A 26,242-nucleotide genomic window follows, 5' to 3' on the forward strand; every position below is an offset into this window, starting at 1 on the left:
AGTGCACACCAACTGACTTGCGCCCTTACGTTCTGTTCGTTAAAGCTTCAGTTGTAAGTAGCGCCATGTTTGTGTCCTTCCTTCTTGTTCTCGTCTGTGTGCTGTATTTTATTGTTACTGCTCTGCCGTAACCACGAACTGGTCACAGAGCACAAAAGACTTACCTATATGTTCCACTGAGACTCCGTTATTCGTTGAAACAGGTTGAGCACTCGTTTGTTCACTTGCGTTCTTCCTTTTTTGGCCTTGCTACCACGGTCAGGATTGATGCCGAAAAGTGCCCTGAATGTTAAGCGTTGGAAAATAAAACAAGTCGACAAACCAATTCAAGATATGTGAGATTTCGACCTCTTCTAATAAATAATAAACTACTTTGCTCTTTGAATCCCTCTACCATATTTAAGGAAGCTTGCGGGATTGTACATATTGGCGCCCTGCGTGGATGCCGATTTCAGTATCCGCAATCATACTTTGTAAGTCGTTTGTTTTTATTTCCTTTGATAAAATATCTAGTCCAAAATCTAGTAATACTATGAAAATGTATGCAACATCTAAACAATGAGCTTTACACTTCATGCCACCACAAAGGTCGTGGCCTCTAAGAGAGCACGAGAGTATTCCAAACCAGGAGATGTGTTCAAGGAAGCTTGAAATTTGCATTTTTAACTGTGGGTATGCAAGGCACTTTCGACCTGCATCTGATCCACATCCGCAGCACATGGCATCTGCATCCGACCCGCAACCCACCAAATCTGATTCACGTTTATCTGCATCCACCAGCTGACTGCGGACATGAAGGGCTTTACATACTGTTATATTTCTGCTTAGAATGTTAATACTTTGCTTTTTTATATTTAAATAATTGTGCGACAGGAAGTACACAATATTTCCGAAGAAGCAACGTGGAATTCTTGGGAAAGAGATACAAGTCTGTACACGAATGGAGAGATCCTGAATGTGTTTTAACAAAGTGGAATAGGTGGGATAAGTTTTACCCCATGATATAACCCAGTATGTGAAATGGCTATGATTAAAAACATTATAAAGAAAAATTGAGATAATGTATTAAACTTGTATGTGTCTTTTCATAGGCCGTCAGCTGTTTTTCATTTCAGATGCAAGATACTGGTCGCAAGTTTTAAGTTAGAGTCGAGAACAACCTAAAAAGATATAATGATTAATGGCACAAATTGAATGAGTGATAAAAGTAATTGCAAGGATAAATATGGGATGCGTGACATTTAAATTAAATCATAAATGGTGTATTGGCTGCATTTATTTTTAAACAATTAGGGTAACACCATTGCAAAGAATGTTGATAATGTAAGCGTTAAGTTTTTTGGTTAGGAAATTAATTCGCTAGGCAGTACTAAGTACAGCAGTGTTATCAGCATTAAGGAACATTTGACAGTGTGTAAAACGGGGCGATAATTGAATTCTGAGGTACACCTGTTTTATATATCTCCAAAATAAAAAAGTCACAAACATAAACCTCATCTTGTTTATTAAATAAATAGCTTTTAATTATGTGTGTGCTTGGGACCAGCAATCATATTACACCAAGTTTAATTTTTAGAATACTGTGATTAAATCAAAAGCTTTGCTGTAATATTAAACAAATTACCAAAATAGTTTCCTGTGTTCAGATGTTGTCAGTAAGCCATACAAGTGTTAGGTCAGTGAGCACCAGCTCGAAATCTGAACTGATGGGCTGATAAAACGGCAAAGTTAGTGAAGTATTTGGTTCAGCATTTTTCAATGTTCTTGGCTGAAGCGGCAAGTCAGCAGCCTTTTATAAGCCGCTGCCACGAAGGTGTAAACTTTAGACTACACATGCCTCAAAAAGGGCATCCAATCGAACTTTGCAAGGTGCCTTGTTTTGCTGAGATCAGTGGTGTTCATATGCCAAGTTTAATAGCAGCTCAATGTGCTAAACACGCAGCAAGGTTTGCAAGCCAAATTACAAAAATATGTATACATAAGAAATTAAAGGTACCTCTGGATTAACTCGAGCGTAGATGAGACTTCTTGGGCGTAGCAAGTGTGGAATGAAAAGTAGCTGGCAAACAGCATGCATAAGGCGACCTCGAACTCTGGTGCAGTTGCCACAACGTGCCCATCAAGGAGCAGCATATATTCTTCTGGAGCTCAGATGTCCTCTCCTGGATGTATTAAAGATGAAAAAAATACTTCTTTAGACACACTAGTGCATATTTTTCTATGTATATCTGGACTGATAAACTTTATATTTATGAACTTACTTGGAACACACAAATGAACAATAAATGGGAGATTGACTGAATAAGCAGCCTTTGATAAAATATTAATAAAAAAACACAATTAAACAAAAATGGGAAAATGTCTCAATAAGCAGCCTTTAACAAATTGATAAATAAAATCAAGAGTAACTTGCCAACAAAATTTGAAAGTTCTGAACGATTTTCTAATAAGTACATCACTTCTTATATGCATATCATTACATCTGCCAAATGTGACATAACATTAATTATCAAAGCACAGTTCCCTCAAATGCAAATAAAGATGTTTCATAAGCATAAGCCTGCTATGAAAACTCTGCCGGCAATCCTTCACTCTACAAGTGAGAATAAAACTGATTTACAATTCTTGATGGGGACTCCGTCCATCAGACACACCTCGGCGCTTCCGAAGAATGTGGCACCTCAGCGAAGCATAAGTCACGAATTCAGAACAACAAAATGAATGAATGCAGGGTATAGTCCTGCCACAAGTGCTCGTATCTCCAAAGTGGCGGGCGTAACCAACAAGAGTGTCTGACTGAAAAGCGCACCTTGTGCACGCGAACATGACGGCAGGCCCCTATAAGATGTCACATGCATCGGCTAATCAGCACATAAAAAATGGAAGGCTGCACAAGGTAAACGCACTCTTTCGACGCTTATGAAAAAATCGGTTACACAGTGCGCGAAACCATAGCCAATTAGAGCGTAACATATTTCTAGTACCAGCGTACGATTAAAAGAGCGTCTCTCTCCCTCGCTTCAATAAGCAATATCACGCACCACTCTGATCGCACGTTCCCCACATCGCAGATTTCAAAAACACGCGAGCAACGTTTGGTGCGCGCTATACTTTCTTCATGCCGCAGGCAGACACCAAATGTGATCACGCGTTCTGCGGAAATCGGTTTGCTTTCCGTCTAACAAGCACAAGCTTTGCGGTATACGTTGCTCTAAATCAAAACTGCAGTTTTCTGTCGCATCACCACTGCCACAAAAATCAGGAGCACCGCGGTACGCGCAAGAACAGCATTCACGAGGGCGAGAACAGAAACCACGGCAGTTCGCTCTCCCGACGACGCACGCCGAGTACAGGAGCGAGCATGAAAAGAACAGTACTGTTCCTCCTTGTTCCGCTCGCCTTGAATGCGACCTTTGTGCACCCAAACTTCACTGGCAGCTCTAACAAAACATCGCACGAGTTTTGAGCTCCAACGTACTTACCTGCGCGCTGACAGTCGACAACTTGCCACTTGACGCTGAGATGGCAGCACTCCGAGTAAAACAAACCAGAAAACAAAAGTTCGGCTGGTTCGGCGCCAAAGCAATGGGAGACAACCTCGACCTCAGGTCCTCGGGCCCGTCCAGGCGGTCCAGGCCAGGCACTCCAGGCCCGTCGAACCGATGGCCGCGTGACTCTCCCACGTGACCGCCTTGCTCCGGTGGCGACCGTGGCGACCACCGACGCTGCCCCTCCTCCTCTGTTTTCCGCTTATCCTTTCGCCTCCGCGCCTCACTTACAGGCATAGGACTGTGTTTCCGGACAACGATCGAATTTCTGCGATTTTTACGTTCACCGGAACGTAAAAATCACAGCACTTCTTACAGTGAAGTTTTGAAAAAAAAAATTAGAACGCTCGCGGAAATTAGGATTGCTCGCGTACGACACGTCCAATTGCATTGCTGAAGCTTCGGACACCGAGGTCGTCGAATCATCGTATATTTTCCAGGCTGAAGATGCCTGCCGTCTCTCGGAAATGCATGCAGTGTGATCTCTTCTTCAGTTGCTGAAATACCGGGACAGTCCCTCACACAGCACCTTCTATACTCCGTTTCACCTTATGTTGTACCGCAGAGAAGGCAAGAAGCGCGAGCTCATAGCGTTGGGAGCTGCTTTAAATGCACGGGAGCTTGTGCCGCCGAGATGTGCGCTAGAGCAAGGAGCTCGCGCTTGTACCTTTAACTGCGGTACATCATAAGGTGAAACAGAGTAAAGGCACTGTAGTTGATCACGTCAATTCACTGACTCCTCTTCTTCTACCTTTACAGCAACATTAAGCGATGAAAAGCAAATAAAAGAAACCTTGTCTGTTTGGATCATAGAGTTATTGTAACAAACGCTAGACGCTCAGCTGGCGCTAGTGTCTACGGGACTTCCGGTTGCAAATTGAAGCAGACAGCCTGCAGTCTACTTTTCCAGTCTTCCTGCGTATTCCTATGGGAAAACGCGCGTGAATTTTGTCTCGTCGCCGGAAAATAACATGAATAACCCTTGTTGTTTCGGTTGTACCGGATAGTATGCATCTTTATTACTATTTTGAAAGTGTAATTGCTTTAGTTACAGCATTTTTCTTTTACCACTGAACGATGTTAAACTACGCTATATTTCAGGCCCAAACCTCTGTTCCATGGCAGGTATGTAGAAACGACCGACGATTTTAAGCAAAATAACGATCGAAAGGAATGCGGAGTGGGTTGAAAGTCCGCCAGCATTCCGTTGGTGTTTATATATTCCTAATATGCCTGTCGTCTCACTATAAGAAAATGTCCCCGTCGCGCATCTTTACGAGTGGCTAAAAAAACGTTTGAAACGTAAAGAATAAAGTACGTGGGCTACGAAAGGTGTGTTTTCTTATTATTTCCTATGTCGGGCAGTTTTTATCGCGCACCTGTTCTCTGGCTTCTCCCTGTTTGCAAAGATTTGGAGTGTGCGGGTGATGATTTGAGCACAGAACAAGCATCTTCGCACATATTCATGAGCAGAAAGAATAAAGCAGTACTTATTTATTGCAAATCGGACTATATTACGTGACCTTCAATTTATTTTGATCGTCTGCAAGCACAAGGAGTTACTTGTCCAGTGTTACTGCGTAGTTCTTGCCGTCTCTCTTGGCTTTCCACATGTCCTTCGTTCGTCTGGCAGGGGAAAGCACCGACGCCGTGTTCGCGCTAACAGTGTCCGACAGTGCACATAAATACATGTACCAAACAGTTTTAGCACCGTTTTTCATGCCACGATTTTAAAATAAAAACGCTGTAACTGACCAGTTATTTCATCTGCGTGACTGGGAAATGTACTAATGTCGATTTCGTCTGCTTGCTGTCTGCTTCAATTTGCAACAGCACACTAGCGCCAGTTGAACCTCTAGCGTACATTATAATAACTCTATGGTTTGGATCGCTGGTGGAGGTGCGGAGAAGAACAAAAATATTAAAAAAAAAATATTACACGCGCTCGCGGTAAGCACGAGGAGGAACACAACTCACGTGACTTCCGGCGATGCCTCCCTTCTGACCGCCCCGACACCTTGCGGTACACTGTTACGTCACAGTGCACTGGCGGGAAGTTTAAATTGGGCCTCGTATTTCTATTTTTTATATAAAAAAAACTACGCGCCTCTATAGTGAAACAATTTTTTTCGTAATGTCCTGACATGCCTGAAAAAAAAATTTTTTTGGCGTTGTCAGGGGCTCTTTAAGTATGGACTAATCCGAAGAATGGGCAAGCGATCTACGACGAGTTGAATACGGCAGGCCTTAGCATGAGCACAAACAAGGTTAAATGCACGATGTTAAAGGGGTACGGAAGCGAAACGTTTGCACTTATTTCTTCCTTTATACGTAGTCTATGTTGTGCCGGCAGCGTAGGAACACTAGCCTAGACTAGTGTTTCGGGGCTGCCGGCAAAGAAGTAAACAAAAAGTGAAAGCCGTTTACAAATCCCTGTAACGCCGAATTAGAGCGCAGCTCTTGAGGAGGAGGATCGAAGGGTACTGGGGGGGTGAAGTGACCTGGGGGGGGGGGGGTCACGTGACCTTGAGGGGTCACGTGACGATGCCGATGACGTCATTAGTGACGTCACTGATGACGTCATCAGTGACGTTGACGATGCGGACTCCGATGACGTCATCAACGATGATGACGATGACGATGCGGATGTCGGTTACGTCATCAGTGACGTCACTGATGACGTCATCCGTGATGATGACAATGACGATGCGGATGCCGTTGACGTCATCAGTGACGTCACTGGTGACGTCATCAGTGATGATGACGATGACGATGCGGATGCCGGTGAGGTCATCAGTGACGTCACTGATGACGTCATCAATGATGATGACGATGACGATGCGGATGCCGGTGACGTCATCTGGGAGGTCAGGTGACCTCGGCGGGGGGTCACGTGATCCTGGGTGGTCACGTGACCTCGTAGGGTGTCACGTGACCTCAGGGTGGGTCACGTGACCTCGGGGGGTCACGTGACCTCAGGGGTCACGTGACCTCAGGGGGTCACGTGACCTCGGGGGTGTCACGTGACTTGGGAGGGTCACGTGACCTCAGGGGGTCACGTGACCTCGGGGGTCACGTTACCCTGGGGGGGGTCACCTCTGGACAGGGGTCACGTGACCTTGGGGTGACCTTGAGGGTCACGTGACCTTGGGATGCCCTTGGGGGTCGCGTGACCTTGGGGTGACCTTGGGGGTCATGTGACCTTGAGGTGACCTTGGTTACGCCGACGGCGACGCCAACGGCGACGCCGCTCAAGCCGGGAACGGGCCCCTAAGAGCTGCGCTCTAAAACCGCATCTCCACGTGGTGAATGATTTTGATTGGGGCGAAGCTGGGGGGGTGCTTGTCTCAGGCTTTGTGTATCAGATAAAGAGGGAGGGTTTGTTGTGCTGGATTCTGAAAAGTATGAACAAAAGGCCAATCAAACCGTGGTTAAGAATTTCATTCCAGTGGAAGAAAAAAGAACTAAATCAGCAAAAAATGCCATCCTGGAAATATTCGAAGACAACCGTCAAGGAAGCCTCGTAACGAAAATCAAAGGAACAAAGGAGACCCACCTGTCGGTGTTTTTTTCAGCAAAAACACACAAGGACGGCGTTCCTTTTCTGGCTATAGTCTCCGAAAGAAACACATGGCAAGGACAGGTGTCGATCTATCTGGCAAAGCATTGTCCCAGTGTACGACGCAAGATCCTTTCAGGATTCCCAACTCCGAAAGTGTGATCGCCTTTATTCGGGAGAAGGGGTCTGACATTGTTTCCGGGTTTTCTATCGACGTTCAGGACTTATATTACTCCATACCACAAGCAAGCCTGCTATCAATTCTTCGAAAGACCATCGAACAGCAGGGTGTCATAGCTTTCCAGAACGCAGCCAGCATGAACCTGGACAGTTTCTTGGAGCTCCTACGTGTGTACCTCACGGCAACAGTAGTGTCGCACGAGAATTCGTCATATGTACAAAGAAGTGGAGTATGCATTGGCTCACGCGTGGCTCCGTGCCTCAGCGATGTTTTCCTCGCGGCCTGCGGAAGTGCCATTCAAGAAAGATTGAAAGATCCAAGGATTGAAGGCATCTTCAGGTACGTCGACGATTTTTTAATTCTATGCAACACAAAGGTAGATGAAGAAAGAGACGGGTGCCGAGACACAGTGATGCGATGCTTTGAACAGAGCTGCTTGGGACTCAAATTCACCCATGAACTCCCCGTGGATAATTCCATCAGGTTCCTGAACCTGGCATTGGAATTCAAAGATAGCCACGTGTGTTGGAGATACCAAGCCAGGTCGTGCAAAGGCTTTCTACTTTTTGACTCGGGGCACTCCAAGAATGTCAAACGAGGGGTGGCCACCACAACCCTGATATCCGCCCTAAAGAAGACCTGTCACCATCAAGTTGAGCGAAGTTTTAAAACTCAGGTCTCAAGACTACAGGATGCTGGGTACCCAAAACCGCTCCTGGTAGCGATTTGCGAACAGGTGTGCAGGACCATCAAGCGCGGATTAGGGTTCACGGATAAAAGCACAAAGGAAAAGAAAAAGACTCGACATGCGGTGGTGGTAGCACCCTATGTTCACGGGATGACCCACAAGTTGAAAAAGGTAGCTGGACGGCAAGGCGTTCAGGTGGTGTGTTCGGCCCCAAACAAGGCCTATTCGATGTGTTGCCGGGTTAACCAGGAGCGAAGTAACAACGAGAAGAGGCGTGGCACAGTTCACAAGTCTCCATACGCTCAGTGTGAAAAGGAGGTGGTATACCACATTCCGCTGACATGCGGCCGAAGTTACATCGGACAAACCGGCCGATGCATTAGCGATCGGACGAGGGAGCACGCTGCATCAGTGAAAACCCTGTCAGCAGGAAAACACTTGCCAACCCATTGTCGTGCGTGTCAATGTTCGGCACTGTTCTACGACGTAAACATCGTGGCAAAGAACAAAACAAAACTGGGACGTGAAATCCTAGAGGCACTTGCCATTGAGGAAAAAGGCGATGACTGCGTTAGCGCACCTTCTCTCGTGCTTCACGAGAAAGAAAAAAAGATTTCTTCGGGGTTAACATTTTAAAGGGAATTAAGAAAAAAATATTTCTTTTAAGGTGGATTAGAAAGCAAAAAAAATGAAAAGAGAATTGTTCCCTCAAGTGTGGCTTGTAGTAGAAGAGGAGGAAAAAGAAAATCAGTTGTTAGTCCAGCGGCGTGAATGGTCTTCTCCTTATGTGTATGTTTTTTCTAGTTCAGCTGGCCTTAAGTGAACTTTTTTTATTCAATCCTACACAATAAATTGTTTGCAGCTGTCAACGAGTGTATCGAGGCCAACAGATTTACGTCCTTTTAGAATGAAAGTAGAATACAGGTAACATAATTCCTAAATCATTTACGGTTCTACCTATCTGCCACCGTGGTAGCGTACGAAGATACGTCTTGCCTACAAAGAAAAGGAATATGTATAGGAGGCACGGAGCCAGGATTTTGTTTTTTTTGGGGGGGGGGGGGAGAGGAGGTCCCAGCAAAATGGAAGGTTTCGGGAGGGGGGGGGGGGCCCGGCCCCATGCCCCCCCCCCCCCCTGGCTACGTGCCAGTGTGTAGGATCTTGCGTGGCCCCAGTTCTCTGTGACATCTACCTATTACAATGTGAAACTCGCCCTTTCCAACGGGCAAGTTTCACGCGTTTTCAGATACGTGAACGGCTATCTAGGGCTTCTATCAAAAAGACCCATGGAAAATGAAGCTCAAAGGATCATCACCATCAAATCCACTTTTTGAAAGAAGGGCAAGGAGTCGATTTCACTCATGATTCTCGTACAAATTTGTCTTAAATTTTTAGATCTCCAACTGATGTTCAAAGACAAGCACACTTGCTGAAAGTACTCAACAAGAACCAAAAAAGGCCTGCTGCAATTTAACTCAGAGCACTGAAAAATCACGAGAGGAATTGTAAAAAACACAATGAGTGCTTCCTTAAAAAATGTCGTGTACACATTCAGCAGCTAAGAGTTTTCAAGCTCAAGTTTTCCGCCTCAAGGCATCTGGATTTCTGAGTTCGATATTGTTTGAAGTCGCTGAATCATTATTCGCAAACAAGGGAAGACGAGAGCGTACTCGAGAAAGAAACCACCGACCAGCACTGCTGCCATACACACATCGAATTACACACAACTTAAAAAAAAAAAAAAATGCGTTTAAATATCAAGTTTAAGTGGCACTTTCTGCACCGGACAAACTCAAGCGGTTGTGTCCGAGAATCAAAAATCTCCAAGACATTAAGCTGAATGCGAAGTGAAACATCAGCAACAATACATCGACTGCCAACGAGGAGTGGTGTATTAATTCTTTTCACCTGCGGCAAAATATATGTGGGACAAACAGAACGATGCATCCATGACCGCCTACGAGAACATGACCTATCCTAGATTTCGTCACCAGCTGGCCACCATGCAATACATGTAAGGGATTGTATGTGTACTGCAAAGTCTAACCATACCAAAGCCCTAAGGTGTTTTGGGACCAAAAGAAAACTCGAGCTGTACGAAGCTCAAACAATTTTGTCTCGTGGGGTTGTGTGCATCACAGCCCGTCGATTGCCTTATCAAAAAAGAAACTTTACTACATTGATCTCACGACTTGACGACAAGTAGCCTTCCTGCAAGTTTTATGTTCCTCTTCTCTTTATTGGCAGGGAAAAGGAAGTCAGACAAATTAGCCGTGAGACATCTCCTGACTGGCTACTCTGAGTAGGGAAGGGGAATGAGGGATACGACAGATAAAGAGCGAAATAAAGTATCACAAAAAATAGTAGGAAGATCAGAACTTGTGCAGTTTTAAAGTATCTTGTCCAAGCCTGTCTCTGACAGGAACCTTGGGAGGGCGTTCGTGGCTCTTGCGGGAAAAGCTTAATTTTCCCAGGAACCTAGTATCATTTTAATGGTGAGGGAAGTTTAAGGCGATAAGTTGAGCTGTGCGTGAAACAGTCGTTCATCTTCGTAGTTAGGGCACTATGTCATTATATGTCTTAAATCCTCAGTAATTCCACATGGGGTGCATTTTGGAGAGTCAATTTGCCTAATGCAGAATAGTTAACATTTCGTATATGCAACTTTTAGGCGTGTCCGATGAAGCACAGCCTCACGTCGCCGTTTAAGACCTCGAAGTGCTCAAAATGTTAAGTGTGGGTGAATGATTCGTAGCGATGTACTTTTATCAGCGGCACCTTCCCGGAGGCGTGCGGTGGTTCTTTTTCCGAGTTTGTTCACCACACTTCTGTTGTCCGTCCTAGTAAATGGAGCTTGCATTAGCTGAGTGGATCTTTGGGCTCTGTTTTCAACAGCATCAGCCATTTCGTTGTCCGGATACCCAGCCACATTGGCTGGGTATCCACTTGAAGCACATCTAGTAGTGTTGCGAAAGGCCCCAGGAGACGACCTTGCCCTTCCTAACCGACCGGCACGGGTGAACGCCCTGGAGCATCGTCGCCAGGTGGCTACGGTCAGCAGCACCCGGAGACAAAGCGAGAGGCGCCTTGGAGTCGCCAACGTGCCTTGGTACACGGGGACGACGTGACCTTCTCCGAAAGATCATCGGGTTGACCCACGCCAGTGCTATCTTACCGACTTTTCCGTCCGACCCCTCTCCTTGCTTCTTCTGTCTGCTGACCTGGACGCACGGCGACCCGACAGCCTTGGGAAGTCCTCGACAAAGGAGAGGGCTTTACAGAATTTCCCCAACTTAGATCGCCCATGGGATTATCCCCTAACACACGGAAGCCAGGACGCCTGCAATTATGGATGCCTTCCGCCTTCCTCGACTTTGATTGCACCATTGTCCGCCGACATTGACCGGCGACACCGCGGCCAAGGATATCATGCCCTTCCGTGTGTGTGCCGCGTGTGGCAGTGTGTGTGAGAGGGAGAAGGGAAGGGTATACCTGAATGTTAGGGGCACTGGCCCCACAGTCTCGGTGAAGGCCTGAACCCTGGGGATTCCCTGCTAGAGATGTGGGCAAAAGTGAGGTTATAAAAGCAGCAGCAGGCGGCTGCTGCTGTGTGTTCTCGACAGTGTTCTCGAATGTGTTCTTGAGTTGATGTAATCTGTCCATATGTACAGTGCCCCTCAAACTTAACGCGGCCACTAGGTTTCGCAAATATTGATCCATTTAATTTTATTGCATGCAACCCAAACATGAATTGATAGCTGCAGCTGCTGGAATACCTTCCCCTGGTTAAGTTTTCATCGGGGACGCAAAGTTTCACCAACAATTTTGACTGCTATGTTCAGGAATAGCTAAAAAAATGAAGAAACCGAACCATCTCGTGGCGGCGTAAAGTTTGAGGCGCACTGAAAGAGTTATATACGAGACACCCCTCCTGCTCCCTGGTCCTTCCCGAGTTCCTGCCCTCGTTCGGCTCCCTGCTGTCCCCAAAGTGCCCGGACAACCGCTCGGTCCCAACAGTAGTGGCCTTGACACAGTCTGTAGCAATGGAGTTTAAGTATTTTCAGCAGCAGCTGCTAATGAAACCTGTTCTTGCTTGGGCGGTCAAAGGGCTGCAGCGACGACTTAGAGTTTGTTATTATCGTCCAGGAAAAGGAAGGTGCTGCAATTATAAATTTTAAGGCTTCACGATTTGCTACAAGTTCAGCAGCTGTTGAAGGCATTCGACGTGAAATCTTATAACCATTTGTGTTGGTGAGTGCGGGAATTGCAAAGTTAATAGAGGAGCTAGTATAAGTCGCGGATGCATCCATGTATATGCGAGAGGAGGAGGAATATTGTGTGTGCAAAACAGACAGAGAAAACTGCCGCAAGGCGAGTGCAGGAAGCGTTGACTTTTTAGGTATTCCCGGGGTAGCTGCATACACCTGTAGTGGGAACAGGGACCATGGGGGCGTGGTAGGTAGCTTATATTCTTGAAACGTAGTCGGTATGCTGTCAGTATTGTCTAGAATCTGCTGTCCAACACGGCTGTAAAAACACCTTTTTGGTAAGTCAACCAGGTGATGAGCGCGATGTTTTGTTTTGTTCCGAACAGTCTCCTGGGTACAAATGGCTATTATTGGAAGGCAATGAAATTCGTCAAAGGTGTCAATGATGGATGCAAATTTAGGGACTCCGAGATATACTCTGAGTGCTTGTGCTTAAAGAGATTGGAGTTTTTTTCAGGCTGGTAGGGCGAAGACCATACATGACAGGAAGGGTGTAGCGAAGAACCCCAACAAATAAGGTGTTGTATAAACGAAGAAGGGCTGCTGTTGAAGCACCCCAAGTTGTGCCGCTTATAAAGCGCCACAAGCTGATAAAGGCAGAGAGTCTATTTTTGAGATGTGACAAATGGGTGCTCTACGTTAACCCTTTGTCGACATAAACTCCAAGAAATTTGTGAGCTGAAACGTATGGAATAGTAGTACCGTCACTTGATAAGGGGTATTGATCCACTTTCAGCCTAGGGAATGCAATGGCAGCAGATATTGCAGGGCATAGCTCGAGGCCTCGCACGGCCAAAAACCTGGAGAGCAGCTTGTAGGCGCAAAGGTATTCTCTTAGGAGACACTGCTGACATCCAAAGACACACGTTGTCGGCGTACAGCGAGATATGTATAGAATTAGGGATGAGCGCATGTAGACAAAGGAGGACAATATTAAATAGGGCTGGACTCAGGATTACTCCTTGCGGAAAACCTATGGTGAGAATATGGTGGCTGATATCTCCATCGCTCGTGCGCACAAGGATTGTCCGATTGTGGAGGTAGTTTGCAATCCAGCCACGAAGACGACTTCCGATACCTATTGATCTTAGGCCTTACAGAACTGCTGAGTGCTGAACATAATGAAAGGCTCCCCGAATGTCGAGAAATAAGCCGTTGTGAGCATGCCACGGAACTTCTGATCATCGACATGAGACACCAGGTCCATGACACTGTTGATAGAGCTTTGGCCTTGTCTGAATCCTGCCCTTGAATCCGGATATAGTGAGTTGGATTCGAGAAACCGTTCCAGACGCGAAATAATTATTGTTCCATGCATTTTCCGATACAGCTTGTCATCGCAATAGGTCGGCAGGATTTGATGTCTAAAGGAGACTTACCGACTTTTAGGATGGGTACAACGCAAGCTGTTTTTCATTTCTGAGCGACTAAGCTGGAGAGCCAGGAAGCATTAAATACGTCTAAAAAATGTAGGCGAGCTTCAGGTCCAAGTTGTGCAAGTGTGCCATATGTAAAACCGTCTGGTCCAGGTGATGTAGAGCGATTCAGAAATTCCAGAGCTTGATCGAGTACATATCTGCTAAAGATATTATCCACCACTCTAGAAGTGTGATCAGCAAATCTGCAAAGCTCACGCCTATTGAAGCAATAATATTCACTGTTGACAGGCCTACAAGTGAAGCACAGGAATTCCCAGCAATCTCAAGAGCTGGCCTTCGTAAGAATATTGAGAGAGCATTAAAGGTTGTTCACTGCTGCGGTGCAAACCGTAATCCGCGCGCGATATGCCATATAAGTAGGGCTCCGTGTTTTCGGATAAATCCGAAAAACTCGAAAAAACACCCGCCTGTAAAATTGTTGTCAATTCGGATTTATCCCATGAACTCCGAATCGTTATGTGCCCATGCCACTTCCCCCCCCCCCCCCCCCCCCCCACACACAAAAAAAAAAAGTATATATTTTTTGTTTTTACAATTTGAGCAGCGCAGGATCAATGGTCCAGGGAAAATGACACCATAATTATCTTTCAAGCCTCGGACCGTTGTCAAAGGGCTTGTCTCGTCAAGGCTGGTTGAAGGAAACAGGTCATCGTACCATTCGTGTCACGACAAAAGCAACTCTCTTGGTTTTCAGTTTGGGCCATGGGATTTGGGATATAGAGAAAGGAAAGGGTGTGTTTCTGGGGGGTAACAGTGAAAGCTATGGACCATAGAGATTGTATAAAATAGGGAAGAGGGGAAGTTGAAACTTCTCTATTACATCCTTAACCACTCCACCTCGCGCGGCCGCGGGATAGATTGGTAAGATGACTACGAGCTTCCTTGCGGCTACCTCCGGCAGTTTATTGATTTTAAGGTATCGACGTTTATCGAAGCCATACTTGTGTGCCACTTTTGTCGTGGGACAAATTAGTATTGCCAATGACACCAACGCAAAATTCAACCGAGGAAATCTTAAATGATACAAGCGAGTTTTATTTTTTATCTTCATACGTTTACACGGCGGTTAATATCGATTATTTTTTAATGGGAAACACTGCGAAATGAATCTGCGAATTTCAGAGAATTGGGGATTTACAAAAAAATACTCCGATAAACACCGAATTTTCGGTACAAAGTTAGCTCCGAAAAACACCCTCCAAATTTCACGAAAAATAAACTCCGAAAACACGGAGCCCTATACGTATAAGTGACAAGGGGTACGAGGGTAAAAAAAAAGAACAACGTGCTTCACCACTTTTTCTTGGAAAGTTTGTTAAGGTGATGGCGCATTTGCCTTTGCGTTCTTTTGATCAATGCTTGTATCATCAGGTAATTTAGTGTGCCTTGCACGCCTCTCTGCGCGTCGGCGAATTGCCTGCAGTCGCTCATATTCTGTATCCACCTAGGTGCGGGAGAACGGAAGGTGTACAGTTTTCGTTGCTTCCTTTGCTGACAGTTGGATGGCAGATATAAACTCATGACAAGTAGTAGTGGTTTGGAGGCGCTCTTCTATGTCGTCTTTGAACTCTTTCCAGTCGGTATATGTTATAAAATGAGGCTTGGTATTGACTTTGAAACCAGAAATTGTGGTGTAGGTTGGTTTGTGGTCGCTGCCATAGCCGTAAAGTGAAATTAAAAAAAAAAAAGTGAAACCTTGGGTGGCTAGAGACCTCTGTGGTGAATAAGGCAGAAAAATGCCAAGTATCAGGCTTTTATTCGGCATTGTGACCCGCGGTTGCTTATTCAGTTAAAAGAAAAAAAACCTTTAGAAACAAATTGAATGCTGACCTAAAAAAAGAGAAATGCGAATACTATCAAAAAGAACTTCTACGTATTCAAAATGGCCATAGAAAAGTGTGAGACACGGTAAACGTTTGCTTGGTAGAAGAGCGTGTTGGTTTAAGTCATGGATGAAGAAAGAATAAACAATTAAAACAGGGACAACACAACCACATCTTTCAACTAGCAACAGACGAGTTTACTCGTCTGTTGCTAGTTGAAAGATGTGGTTGTGTTGTCCCTGTTTTAATTGTTTATTCTTTCTTCATCCATGACGGTAAACGTGTCCCACACTTTTCTGTGAACAGATAGCAGGCACGGTGTAATCTGAAAGAAATGCTAATAGATAATAAACGTGTCACTGGGAAAGAGCTTGTCGATGAAATGAATCGACATTTTATTAGCATTGGTGCGTACACTTGGAGGGCTTCCAACATGGACGACTGTATTGACGCAGGAAACCAACTTGGGTCGATTATGCTTACTCCAATGACACCATTTGAAATTGATAAAATATTCAGAAACCTAAAAAATGACGTCGCCGCTGGGATTGATGAAATAAAAGCTATACCTATTAAGTACACTGTGACCATAGTCTAGTTCTATCGAATATAGTAAATAAGATGCTTCAGTCTGGTGATTTCCCTGACGAGCTAAAAATAGCCAGGGTTACTCCAGTGTATAAAGGTGTTTTTTTTTTTTCTAAAATATTTGAGCGTGTGATTGCTGATAGATAAACACTTAAAAAAAAACAAAAAAACGTATTATATAATAACTCAGTCCCAATACGGATTTCAAAAGCAAAAGTCGGTGGAGCTAGCGCTTCTTAACATAAAGGATACAATATAGTTGAAAATATTGGGAACAAACCTATTTACTTTTGGTTTCTTCTTCGATTTAACGAACGCTTTTGGTACTATGCAGCACAATATTTGACTTAGAAAGCTTGAAATGTACGGTGTGCGCAACGTAGCTCTAAAATTAATTGAAACGTAACTTGCAGATAGTTACCAATATGCACTAATGAACGGCGAATCGTCAAATATACAACATGGTGTTCCTCAGGGGTCAATTTTAAGTTCCCTTCTTTTTCTTATATATGTTAATAATATAACGACAATATGCGGTTCCCCTGATATAATAATGTGTGCAGACGATACCAACGTATTCTTTTTCTGGAGTGACGAAAAAAGTGCCCGGAAAATGCTGCATATGTCTACCTATTGAAACTATCCAATTGGTAACAAACATATTGTTTAATACTAAATGCAAGCAAAACTAAGTATATTATTTTAAAGCCAGTTATTAAACTCGGCTGCAGCCCCGTAAGCTTAAAATCTGAATACAGTGTGCTTGAGCAAGTGTCGGAACAAACGTTTTTCGGTGTATGGTTTATTGAGGACTTTTCATGGAACGACCACGCGAATAAACTCAAAAGTGAGTTATTTCGTGTTGCGGGGAGTATATATAAAATACGAAACTTGCTGCCCTACTGGATAAAAAAGACGTTGTACAATTCTTTGTTCTACTCTACAATCAGTTACGGCATCTTAGTTTGGAGGACGACAATCAATACGAACTATGTCAAACTTTTCACCTTGCAGACGAGGATTCTTCATATGTGCGAAAATTATGAGAGATATCAGAAACATAAGAACCCAACCACTATCTGTCAAATATAATAGGATAAGGGTAGAGCAAGTGAATTATTTTAAACTCTTACAATGGATTTACAAGCACAAAATATACTCCACACCAAAAGCGAGTTTCGGTCCGTACCAACTACGACACCCAAAGCGAAGGATGCCTTCAATAAGAAACAATTATAGCCGCCAAACTTTGCCATTTCAGATAACCAATATGCTAAACAGAACAGATAGGATTATAGAATACAGTAAAACATTTTATGCTTTCAAGAAACAGTGCCGAAGCTTTCTAGTGGGCAGCGGTATCTGCTTCTCAGTCGTGTATATCTGCGAAGTTGTTATTCCTATTATGCACTTATGGTTAACTACAAATGTGGTGCATGACATACATTCGATCATTCTTAATTGCTTAACTAAATGGCGGCCATCAGTCCTATTTTATGCTGTGTCCTTTTTCTTTTTTTTTTTGCGTCCAAGACTTTTTTCTTTTATGTCCATATTAGCGATACGACGCTTCTCTGTCATACGGCGTTACATTTGTTCTACGTAATGACTCATGCTTGTTCAGTCACATGATTTTGCTAATTGTTTTATTGTGCCCTTTTATTTCATCCTTAATTTTACTGAATGTATCCTTCATACTGTTGAATGTTGAACTAGCTGTTTCATTGCATTTTATTTTTTTTTATTTTTTATTTTTTTTACTGAGTACCATGTTTCTCTTGAATGTATTCTTTGCACAGTTGACAGTTGAACTGTCGAGGGACAGAGCCTCTGTTAGGCTTCACGCCTTTCTCTCTGCACCCTAAGCGGAAAAGCCCGCCAATAAAAAAAAAAATACTGCCCCAAGGTATAGAAAAGCAGAGTCATAGTAATGTCACTACTTTTGGAAAGTAATGGGAGTGTAATAGAATTACTTTTAGTTTGCGGTAATTTGTAACGTAATTTAACTACATTTCTGCAGTTTTTTAAAAAAGTAATTAGTAACGTAATTTAATTACTTCTTGAAAGCAGTTTTTATCTCTGGATGAATCAATGCTTCGATGACTGAATTGCCACGAACAGCTGGTCCATTCCTTCACGTGCACTGCACGTAAGCTACTCGTGAACGGAACGCGAGGGCTCCCAGACGGGGCCAAGACGTCGTCTCCCCACCTCCGCCGAGCCACTTCTCCGTCAAGTATCCAACGGCATCCGAGTCAACGGCGGGCAATTCTGGCGTAGACGTGTCTCGGGCGCAGCCTTGGCCGACATTGGGCCCCCCGGGCAGCGTAGCGTCGTATCGATACGTACGCCCGATGTGGTTCAAGGGCTCCGCCGCCTGCCTTCCCTCGGAATGGCTGGGAGACCGATAAGCATCAACTAACGTTTTTAATTTGATTTTCTCGAGGGCGCAGAGAATGCTCAAATACGGGTCATTATGTGTTATTTTTATATTTTGTTCTTTGGAGGGTGTTCTGCCAGTATGTTACCTAATCGATTGCGGGAGTCCGATCGGTAATACTTTCTACGACTTAAGCCACAACTGTTGTTCAGAGGCGACCCTCTCAATCAGGGGTCTCCAAACGACGGCCCGCAGGCAAGATCCGGCCGGCTGATGGACGCGGCGTGTAATAAAAGACGGCGCCACGAAGCGCACCAAATCCGCAAGCGAAGATACAAGAAACAATGAGAGAAAACTGCATCGAATCGCAGGTTCTCTCCATATATCACACTTTATTGTATACATTGTTACCAGCAGCATCACTATTCGTTGTCCTCTGTTTCATGCTTGTGTAACTATATTATAATTATAATACGTTCTAATGAGTATCGTGCTTAGGATCCTGCGCCATTACCATTACATACTGTCGTCATCCCTCTCATTAGTCTTCTATCCTATGTGAATACGCCAAAGTTCTCATGCGCTTTGATTTATGCCTAGTAGATTTACTACGTCATACTTATTGTATGTCATAATTAGCAACGTATTGCATTTAAAAAATAAAGTATATGCCTCTATCCAGCTCGTAGTAAGAAAAAATATTTGCCCTAGTTTAAGCATTTTAAAGCGCATTTCTTAGGCGCCCGTTTCCAGCTTGAGCGGCCTCGGCGTCGCCGTCGTCGCAACCGCGCGGTACATTATGGGACGCGTGACGTCACTGATGACCCCATTAATGACGTCTTTTGTGACGTTATCGGCATCGGCATCATCACTGATGACGTCATCAGTGACGATGCCGATGACGTCATCAGTGACGATGACGATGCGGATGCCGATGACGTCATCAGTGACGTCACTGATTACATTATCAGGGACGATGACGATGCGGATGCCGATAACGTCATCAGGGATGTCACTGATGACGTCATCAGGGACGATGACGATGCGGGTGCCGACGACGTCATCAGGGACGTCACTGATGCCATCATCGTCACGTGACCTCATAGGGGTCACGTGACCTCGGTGACGTCACTTGACCCCCATGAGGTCACGTGACCCTTTTGAGACGACGGCGACGCCGCTCGGAGGGAGGAGTAGCAGACAGGATGAGGAGGTGAGGAGGAGGGAGAAAGGATATACCTCCCCCTCAGTACCCTTCCCCTCCTCCTCCTCAAGAGCTGCGCTCTAACCCGGCGTTACAGGGTGTTGTAAACGGCTTTCATTGTTATATTTAAATGCTCATCTATGTTTTTTTATTGAGTATTTCCTCATTTATATTGTTTATCGATTTTCGAGACTGTGAGAGATCCCCGATGTGGCCCTTTAGCCAAAACGTATATAGACCACGGGTCTAAATAATGCGCCCGCTTTTAAAGCGATAGCTTTATATCGTACTTCAATGCACCTGATCCTTGCTATTGCCGGAATGACAGAATGACGTCGAAATGTCACGTAACGTCATGGCGTCATGTGAATTTCAATTTCCAAGCTAGATTAATTGGGGAAATTGACATCACGTGAGCTGAAGTTACATGACGAGGTCACGTCAAATGACTCTGGGTGACACGTGACTTGACGTTGGGTCATGTGACATGACGTGACGATAGGTCATGTGACATAAACTTTTCCGCTAAATTTACAGGCGAAAATATGACGTCACTGTAACCTCAAGTGAAAACGGTGTCGCATGATGCTATGACCAATGCCATGCGTAACCATGTCACGCGAAACCTTGATTTTGTCGCCAAATTTAGCGGCAAAATTAGTGTCAGGTGATCTGACGTCATGAGATGTAGGTCACGTGAAACCATGACAAGGTGTCATCTGGTCACGTCATGTGACCTCAGGTCATGACGTTAATTTTGCATTGAAAACCTTGGCAAATGCCATCGAGCCGTCATTGCATTTGATCAAATGTTTAAGGGAAGGGGGGGGGCACCTTGTAGTTGATGTGAGGCCCTAGATTTATGCCGGTCCCGCTACGGAAACAAGCACCTGCACAATGCTTGCGAAAGCGTCTACTTGCGAGAATTGTTTGCTGCAAACTACGTCGGTCGAGGAGATCTTCCGCTAAACACGTCGGTGAACGCGAAACCACTCGCACTCACAAAAACAGGCCAGCTCAACTAGCTACGCGGGCACTCGCCGCAAACGCTGGCAGCCGTGTTTGTTATCATTTGGGACCAAAGCGGAAAAGGCGACCTCATAATATTTTTGAAAACAATAGTGATTCTATGTATAGTTTGTTTCTCAAACATAAAGAAACGTCAAATAAAAGACTATCACGGCCCGGGGAAATGATTTTACGACGAACATTCAACGCGTCAATTATCTCTCCAGGGAATGAGAACTGGCTACCTCCACCAAAATTTCGTCGTAAATATTGCACCCCCGAAAATTACGTGAAAACCCTTACAAATCAAATATGTGCTCAAAAAGCCCTTTCAAATTTTTTTTTTATTTCAGTGTTTTTTTTAAGGTGTTTTAATACTTCCTGCTACCTTTATAGTTTGTATTGTAACTCATTTTTGAGTCCGTGTTTTTCAGTCGGTGAGAAAAGAAATCACCGCCGGCATATCGTTTACACAAATTTTGATTACTTCTTTTCCGTATGCCTGGCTTGATTAGTGTTGAAATCGCATAGCAGTGCTACAAATTAGCCCGGCCTCCTTTCGTTTTTTTCAGTTAATGAAAGTGTGACCTAAAATTGGAGCAAATAAAAATAAAATATATTTTGTCAACTGAAAAAAATTTTTTTAGTCATTTTCACACTCTAACCACCTACACAACAGGCGTGGCGTGAAGGAGGTCAACATGAATGTGTCAAATGATTAGAGAGTTCGCGAATATATAATTCTGAATTGCAGTATATTCACACGTAATAAGCATGGAGTTTCCAATTATAAATCATAGCATATTATGAAGCATTCACTGCGTGTAAATTCATGTTTGTTTTTTATAGGGGCGAATCAACCATGGTTGTGAGCATTCCGATAGTTACAGACAGGGATGGACAGTATTTCAAATAAAAGTATTTGAAATACGTATTTCAAATACTTTGTGTATTTTGCATTTGTATTTAATTACAAATTGGGTAATGTATTTGACGTGTGTATTTAAATACTAAACTGTGGGTATTTCAAATACAATTGTAATTAAATACAATTTTGTGGGCGAAAATACATCCCTCAAATTCATTGTTACAGTCCAGAACAGGAAGAAAACTACGCTCTGCACCGAATGCAGTGTCTCTCAATCAAGCACAAGCCTTTAGGTCCAGGGCAGGAATAGTGACAAAATTGATGTTCACAGGCAGACTGGCTAAATAAGTGCCTGTGACAACTTGTGATGCTTTACAGCCTGATTTCCATCCATATTTTTGTCTGGAATATTCTAAATGCACGGGTCGTCCAGATTTTCGTAACTGGTGTGAGTTGCAACAATAAAACAATTCTCTAGCTAGTGCTGCGCGTCTTGGTCGTCTCGGTTCTTTGTTGGTCTATACCAAAATGTAATCGACAAAAAAAAAAAAAAACCTGCTTGAAGCTCTGTATTTTTTTCACCTAATCCGACCAAGCTGATTACATTTTTTTTTAGATCATATTTCTATTTCGTTACTAAAGCCTCGCACACTAACTCCCGAGTGTGCGATGCAAAATTAAAATGAGATACCCAGAAACTCGTTGTAGGTGCCCTAAAGTCGCTGACGCAAATTTTGAGGAATGTATTTGGAGAAGTATTTGGAGGAGACCAAATACTTTTGGTTGTATTTGTATCTTGTACTTAAATGCTTTATTGGAAATGTAATTAGATTTGTAATGAAATACATTTTTGACGAAGTATTTTGTATTTGTATTTTGATACATATTTGCATGTATTTTGCCCATCCCTGGTTACAGACTATAGTTGCTGCCAGGGTACGTGCTTGGCAACGCACCATGCTTAGCAACATTAGTATTAAAAGGCTGAGCCTTAATCTTTTAAATATCTCACTGTTAGCCCCTCCATACCTCCCCCAACTAATGATGACCGTCTGACATCTGGTTATGACATACACAGTACACGTTAGTATTTCCTTTTTTGCAAGACTTCTTTCTCTCTCTCTCTTTATGTTTTGAATATAAGGTAGATGTTAACTGTATTTGTATATATATATATATATGAAAAACTAGCTAGCTGGAGCGATTTGCCGTCATAATTTGAAGGGTCAGCCATACGCACCCACCCATCGCCTCGAAGGGGGCGTTCCTTTGTCTAGAAGTGTGCAGGGTACAGAAAGTCTCCTGGACTCCCCTGGGGCGAGCGCCTACCATGGACTCCTTCACGTCAAATCCTTCAATATTACTGATTGTTTTATACTCCTAAAGTTTTGTGTATGGTTTCTTCCAGGGAAATCCGTGATTCGTGTTTTTATCTGGGTTGGGCACGCAACAAGGCGGCCTCTCACATTGTGCATTCCTAAATTCGGGAAAGTTTTTTTAAATGTACCTATGTTTCCCAAATTGTGGTGAGATCTCTGCATACACAAGTCTACGATATATTTCTGCTTTAAAAGAACTCCGTATGTAGGTTATTTTTTTCTACAGATATGCTGGTGCGATTAAGTCAGAAAGCGACTGGCGTTAGTTAGTTATTTCTTTTATATATTAAGTTAAAATTACGTTTCACATTTCACTAAGTGTCCTTCCATCAGTTTTTTTAGAATAGGGATTCGACAAATATTTTCAAATGACTCTTTCACGGTAGTGTAATTGCGTTAAAATATGAGCTGATCAAGATATGCGTATTCACGGGACATGACACTCTTGGAGGTTGTCCGTAGCGCGGGCTCAGAAATAGCTACTATTTATCGTCTGCCAAGAAAAAATATATCAATTTAGACTATTTTCACGATTATACTCGTTCAACGTGCCTTCTACCAAATTAGGGTGGTGGTTATGGAAAGACAATGAATGGGAGGTTATGCAAATGTCCTGCGAATACCCTAGAATGCCCCTGTAGCTCTGCTGCCAGAAGCAAAGCAACCAGTTAAAAATGAGTGGGACGTTTCGGATAGGTTAACAGTCTGCTGGTCCGCCCTTGGTCCCGGGCTATTCGCAGTGCTGGACGCGAACAGCAAGATTCCATCGGGCATTCTGGAGGGCACTGTGACCGATCTGGGTGACTACGACCAGTGCCTGTCCGTCAGGTTCCGAAACCGCTTCAACGAAGACCTCGAGGACTTCCGAGGCCGCTACTGTGGCTTGGCCCTCAAGATGCCCCTGCCGCCCAAGCCAGAAGTCATCGCTAAGAATACGCGAATCATCGAGCCCGAGTTCTTCCCCGAGTCTCATGTACGTATGCATCGTGCCGTCTATGGACACTTCACGTCTCAAACGGCATCGAAGACGGAACACTCTAAAAAACGATATGTTTTTAGTCTTTCGTAGAACACAAAGGCAGCCAATCCCGGCAAGCACAAAAATTTAAGAAGGATCTTAACGAAGTAAAACGCTCAGAATGCAATTATATCTCAGCATGTGAAACGTCATGCCAATTGTTCCTGCGCACATTGCAAGTTTTGGTGTAATCATATTCTGAGCTCGGTCATTCGCTTGGATTCTTCTTTTGTTTGTCATGATTGATTGTCATTGTGTTCTGCGGGAAAGTTTTTTAGAGTGTGGTATTTCTTTTAAAATACACTGTAATATACACAGAGAAAAAGGCTTATTTGATGGTCAGCCTTCAAATAAACTGTCAAACGAACGCTGAGGTCCGGAAAAATACAACCGAATCTCCATTAACACCTTAATATTTTTGTAGTATATATCAATATCTAGTGACTCTAGTGGCCATGTCATTAAAAGAAGCGTTCATTTCCTTGTTTTTGGTTCTGGGGGTATCTCTTCATATAATATTGTTTCCATAATGTGTAAACGTTGTCACGACACAACCTGCGCAAAAAAAATAAAAGCAGAAAAAAACAAATCATAAAAAACTTTTGCTATGAACTTACTAAAGCAACTCAAACTAAAAACTAACATTCGTCATACTTTCCTATGTTCGCGTGATTTCAGCTTGCTCAGTAAGTTTAAAAAATAAATTAAATAAAATCCAATTTAAGAAAAGGCCCAGCGCCAAAATTACCGAAATAAATTGAGCCTTGTCCGCAATGACCAGAAAACCAACATGGGATACCTTTATTAGTATATTAAATCCTAGAAACCAAAACACCCTTCTGAAATAAATCTTAATCAATGGAATCTAATCGATGCATGTCGAAAAGGTTGAATCAATAAATTCGCACTAAAATATTAAGGTGGGCTAGTTGGATATGCATTTTCGAAATAAATAGCGCGAAGGTCAAGAACAAACTGAAGGTACAAGCGCTAACTCACAACTGTCGCTTTAATGATCACACAGAAGACGAGAAAGAGGTAGCGTTTCTCTCTCGTCTTTCTTTTCGGTATGAAAATTCCCAAAATGAAACGGTCTTGATGGAAGAGGAAGTTACGTTGAAGGAACTGAGAAATAACAATAAAGGAAGAAGACGTTACGTTAAAAAACTGAAAATTAGCAGAAAGAAAGGAAGAAGTTGTCCACAGTGAACCAAAGAAACCACCCTAAGTAGGAAAGTTAAGGTAGTTGAGTTCTTTTTCAGTCAATGCTACTGATGGTGCACTGACACACGATTTCTCCTTTCCTTTTATGGCCAGTGCCTCGTATATTTCCCTTGTTGTCTTCTCACGATACCTTCGAAGGATCCTTGTCTCTGTAAGTTTCGGCTTGCAGTGACAGTCTCTTACGTGCACTGCAAGATGCCCCGATGGTGTTGATTTGAGTGACGCAGCGTGTTCACGTAACCTGGTGTTCACACACCGGCCAGATTGACCAACATATACTCTGCCACAGGTGAAAGGGATTTCATATATAACCTGGCTTTGGCAAGGTATATATGTTTGCTTGTGCCTCTGACCGCATTCGTTGCGGCGGTCTAGTGGGGAATTTATCACAGGACAAAGCTTCCTTAGCTTGTCTGGTGCTGAAAAGACGACAGGGATGTCATACCTGGCAGCCACCTTTTTCATGTTGTGTGATACCCGGTGAATGTAGGGTATTACAGCCGGGCGTTGTCCTTTGTTCTTGGCTTTGTCTTTCTGTCTGTGGATGTTGATCATTTTTTCTGCTACATCGTACAAGGTGGGACTTGGATAACCAGAGGTCTTGAGTCGGTTTATCTGTGTCTCAAAGCTCTGTCTTGCCGTGTGGTCACATGACTTTTTTAGGGCTGCGCTAAGAGAGTTTTTGATTATAGCCATTTTAATGAGTTTTGAATGGGAGGACTCATATTGGAGTAATTGTTTTCTTGAGCGTGGCATGTACATCCAGCAAGTGTGGTTTTGTTGGAATATCATCTGTAGATCAAGAAATTGAAGGCTGTCGCCTGTCGGTAGCTCGTGTGTAAAGTTGAGTCCTTGTGCGTTTTCAGTGAAGATTGAACGTATATTGTTGATTTGTTGCTCGTTATTTACATCAGGTCTGTTTTTTAGTAGCACGAGATAATCGTCCACATATCTGTATATTCTTGTCACCTGGTTGTTGGATACCCGCTGGGCGATGGCCCGATCGCATTTGGATAAGAAGATGTCGCATAACACTGGTGCCACACATGATCCAACACAAATTCCTT

General features: G+C 43.7%; 1 protein-coding gene across 1 annotated transcript in view; it reads left to right on the forward strand.

Moving 5' to 3' along the window:
- Nucleotides 1-26,242, forward strand: part of LOC8028941 (nose resistant to fluoxetine protein 6) — a 100,885-nt gene that overhangs the window by 7,458 nt on the left and 67,185 nt on the right. The window contains exon 2 of the mRNA XM_040501944.2: nt 23,674-23,906. Coding sequence (XP_040357878.2) covers nt 23,674-23,906 — 233 coding nt within the window. The remainder of the gene's footprint in view (nt 1-23,673; nt 23,907-26,242) is intronic.

Source organism: Ixodes scapularis, unplaced genomic scaffold (assembly GCF_016920785.2).
Source record: "Ixodes scapularis isolate PalLabHiFi unplaced genomic scaffold, ASM1692078v2 PGA_scaffold3__209_contigs__length_174095766, whole genome shotgun sequence".
NCBI lineage: Eukaryota > Metazoa > Arthropoda > Arachnida > Ixodida > Ixodidae > Ixodes > Ixodes scapularis.